General features: G+C 34.6%; 1 protein-coding gene across 1 annotated transcript; it reads left to right on the forward strand.

Moving 5' to 3' along the window:
* Positions 1-357: 357 nt before the first annotated feature.
* On the forward strand, positions 358-2,255 carry LOC104098512 (naringenin,2-oxoglutarate 3-dioxygenase). The gene is made up of 3 exons (XM_009605261.4): positions 358-862; positions 1,315-1,743; positions 1,834-2,255. The coding sequence occupies exons 1-3, from the start codon at positions 494-496 to the stop codon at positions 2,143-2,145; spliced, it is 1,110 nt and encodes a 369-aa protein (XP_009603556.1). The 5' UTR covers positions 358-493; the 3' UTR covers positions 2,146-2,255.
* Positions 2,256-3,636: the final 1,381 nt, after the last annotated feature.

Below are 3,636 nucleotides of genomic sequence, written 5' to 3' on the forward strand. Positions count from 1 at the left end.
AAAATTTGGAAGCAATAGTTTATGTAGTTTTAAATACATAAATTTCCTTACAAATTTAACAATTAAATCCATACACAGAAAATTAAAGACATTAGTCTTCATACATTGTTCGTATTCTGTCCTTTTCCTTTCACCTAAGGTGAAGCTTTTGGTGCTATGATCTTTCTATTTTTTCCCAAGTATTGTTCAAGTAAGACGTGATTCGGTATCTGCCCTTCAACTTAGAAGCAATGGAATTCTAGAAGGAAAGCACGTGCAGGGTTAAAGTTAGTTGTAAGGAGAGGTGGTTAGAGCTCCACGCCTACATGCAACTCCCACTCCTTTATAAATCTCAGCCCCTAATTTCCCCTACCTCCTCACTACTTGCCAATCTCCCCCATATATATCCTATATACATCTCCACGTAAAGAGTGCGTTATTATCTCAGCGCTCCTTTGTATGTTACAAACAAAAAACAAGAAATTAGTCTCTCAAGCGAGGAAGATTACTAAAAATGGCACCTTCGACATTGACAGCTCTAGCAGAGGAAAAGACACTTCAAACAAGTTTCATAAGGGATGAAGATGAGCGTCCAAAAGTGGCTTATAATCAATTCAGTGACGAGATTCCGATCATATCGTTGAAGGGTATTGATGATGAGAGTGGAATTAATGGAAAAAGAGGTGAAATATGTGAAAAGATTGTTAAGGCATGTGAAGATTGGGGCATTTTCCAGGTAGTTGATCATGGTGTTGATGCCCAACTTATCTCACAAATGACAACCCTTGCTAAACAATTCTTCGCTTTGCCTCCTGAGGAAAAACTACGCTTTGATATGTCTGGTGGCAAGAAAGGTGGCTTCATTGTCTCTAGCCATCTACAGGTAACCTTGCATGTTTATAGACTTGGTCATAGTCCCTCCATTTGAAAAAAAAAAAAATTATCACCTACAGTAATATTTTCCATCAGAGTTAAATATATCAAAAGTTTAGAAGTTTAAGCTTATGTTGTGGCAAAGTAAAAACATTTAAGTAATCAGCTAAATTATGAGGTAATTACATATAAATTATAATGATAAACATTACTAAGTAGTAATTTGATTTAAAAAATTGATAGTTAACCTGCTATATATCATGTGTTAAGTAAAAAAAGGTTTGCTATATGTATATAACTTAAATCCTTTCAAGTTTCACCTGATGTTAAAATTATAAAACTAGTATATGTATATATCTTTTTACATGTTCTGACTTTAGAAAGTAGAAAATAATTAATAAGGAATGGGAGAGTATTAGATTTGACATTTACTAACAATTGTTAATGAATCCTTCTTTAAAGGGTGAAGTGGTCCAAGATTGGCGTGAAATAGTGACCTATTTCTCATATCCAATTCGGGCTAGAGACTACTCTAGATGGCCAGACAAACCAGATGGATGGATAGGTGTGACTCAGAAGTACAGTGAAAAGTTAATGGAGTTGGCTTGCAAATTATTGGAAGTACTATCAGAGGCAATGGGCTTAGAGAAGGAGGCCTTAACCAAGGCATGTGTGGATATGGACCAAAAAGTGGTTGTCAATTTTTACCCAAAGTGTCCACAGCCCGACCTTACCCTTGGACTGAAACGACACACTGATCCAGGAACCATTACCCTCTTGTTACAAGACCAAGTTGGTGGGCTTCAAGCCACTAAAGATAATGGCAAAACTTGGATTACTGTTCAGCCCGTTGAAGGCGCTTTTGTTGTCAATCTTGGTGACCATGGTCACGTAAGTCTGGTGTTACTTAGACCCTACAATTGTTTGTGTTCAATGTTTTAAATTTAACAAATTGGCATTTAATTATGTGATTTTTGACAGTTTTTGAGCAATGGAAGGTTTAAGAATGCTGATCATCAAGCAGTGGTGAACTCGAATAGTAGCAGATTATCGATAGCTACGTTTCAGAATCCAGCACCAGAAGCTATAGTGTACCCATTGAAAATTAGGGAAGGAGAGAAGGCAGTAATGGACGAGCCCATAACATTTGCAGAGATGTACAGGAGGAAAATGAGCAAGGACCTTGAGCTTGCTAGGCTCAAGAAACTGGCCAAGGAACACCAAATACAAGCTGAAAAAGCTGCTGAGAAGGCCAAGTTGAAAACCAAGCCCATTGAAGAAATTCTTGCTTAATTTTACAGTTTTAGCAATTCTACATAGTTTGATGTTGGAAACTGATCCTACTCTTGTAGTTTCTTTTTATCATTACTGTCTTCAATAACCTTAAATCATGTTATCGTGAATTTTGTTGGCTATAAAGTTCCCAAACCTATATGTCAGCCTATCTGGTATGTTTGCTAAGGAGAGTGCCAAACTTTTGTGACGAGGCTAAGGCGGGTCACTTACATTAACCTGTATGCAATATTAGTAACAACAACAGATAATAAAATTAAATCAGGTAACTCATTTATAATAATTGAAGCCAACTCAGCAGTCATAACCAATTATCATTTCCATCAGTTCCCGTTGCAGCGTGCAACCCGCTCTCACAATATATTCACATTCAATTCTGTTGCAGCGTGCAACCCGCTCTCACAATATATTCATTTTAATCCTCTCATATAATTATTTTTAATCAAGTATATATATTGACTTTTAAATAAGTCTATTGTGGCGTGCAATCTGATCCCCCAAATATTGACTTTTAATAAATCTATTGCGGCGTGCAATCGGATCCCCCAAATATTGACTTTTAATAAATCTGTTGCGGCGTACAACCCGATCCTCCAATATAGACTTTTTAATAAGTCTGTTGCGGCGTACAACCCGATCCTCCAATATATCCATTTACCAATTCTTATGGAAGAAATTTTTCCAATAAATGCAACAATTAATATAAAATTATAAGACAACAAGCATACAATAATTATGATTTAATTATGAAACAAACAATGACAAATAGCAAATTATTATGAAAATCAGGGAGAAAATAGGCAGTTTAATATTTAATATGCTAAATGCCAAATAACAATTAAGACACATAATTCAAATAGCATGTGACAATTAATGCAGGAATTCAAGAATTAATATTTGACAAAGAATAGGAAAAAAATAATTATTATAGTAATTAATTCGTGATTTAAAACGATTTATGAATTTTCAAGTAATTATACAAACAATTAATTTGACGACGTATAAACACTCGTCACCTCGCCTATACGTCGTTCACATGCATTTCACATAACAAATAGTTTAAGGGTTCTATTCCCTCAAGTCAAGGTTAACCACGACACTTACCTCGCTTTGTAAATTCCAATCAATTACTCTACCACAGCTTTTTCTTTTAAATTTGTCTCCAAAAGCTTCAAATCTATTCATAAACAATTCAATATACTCAATACGAATCATAGGAATTAATTCCATATTAATTTACTAATTTTCCGGATAAAAATTCAAAATTCATTAAAATATTCGACAGTGGGACCCATGTCTCAAATCTCGAAAAAACTTACGAAATACGAACACCGTTCAGATACGAGTCCAACCATACAAAATTTATCAAATTCCGATGTCAAATGGACCATCTAATCTAAATTTTTCGTTTTTGGAAAATTTTACAAAAATTCCAATTTCTTCCATCTAAATCCGAAATAAATGATGAATATAAACATGGATTTGTGAAAT

This window comes from Nicotiana tomentosiformis, chromosome 2, assembly GCF_000390325.3.
Source record: "Nicotiana tomentosiformis chromosome 2, ASM39032v3, whole genome shotgun sequence".
Lineage (NCBI taxonomy): Eukaryota > Viridiplantae > Streptophyta > Magnoliopsida > Solanales > Solanaceae > Nicotiana > Nicotiana tomentosiformis.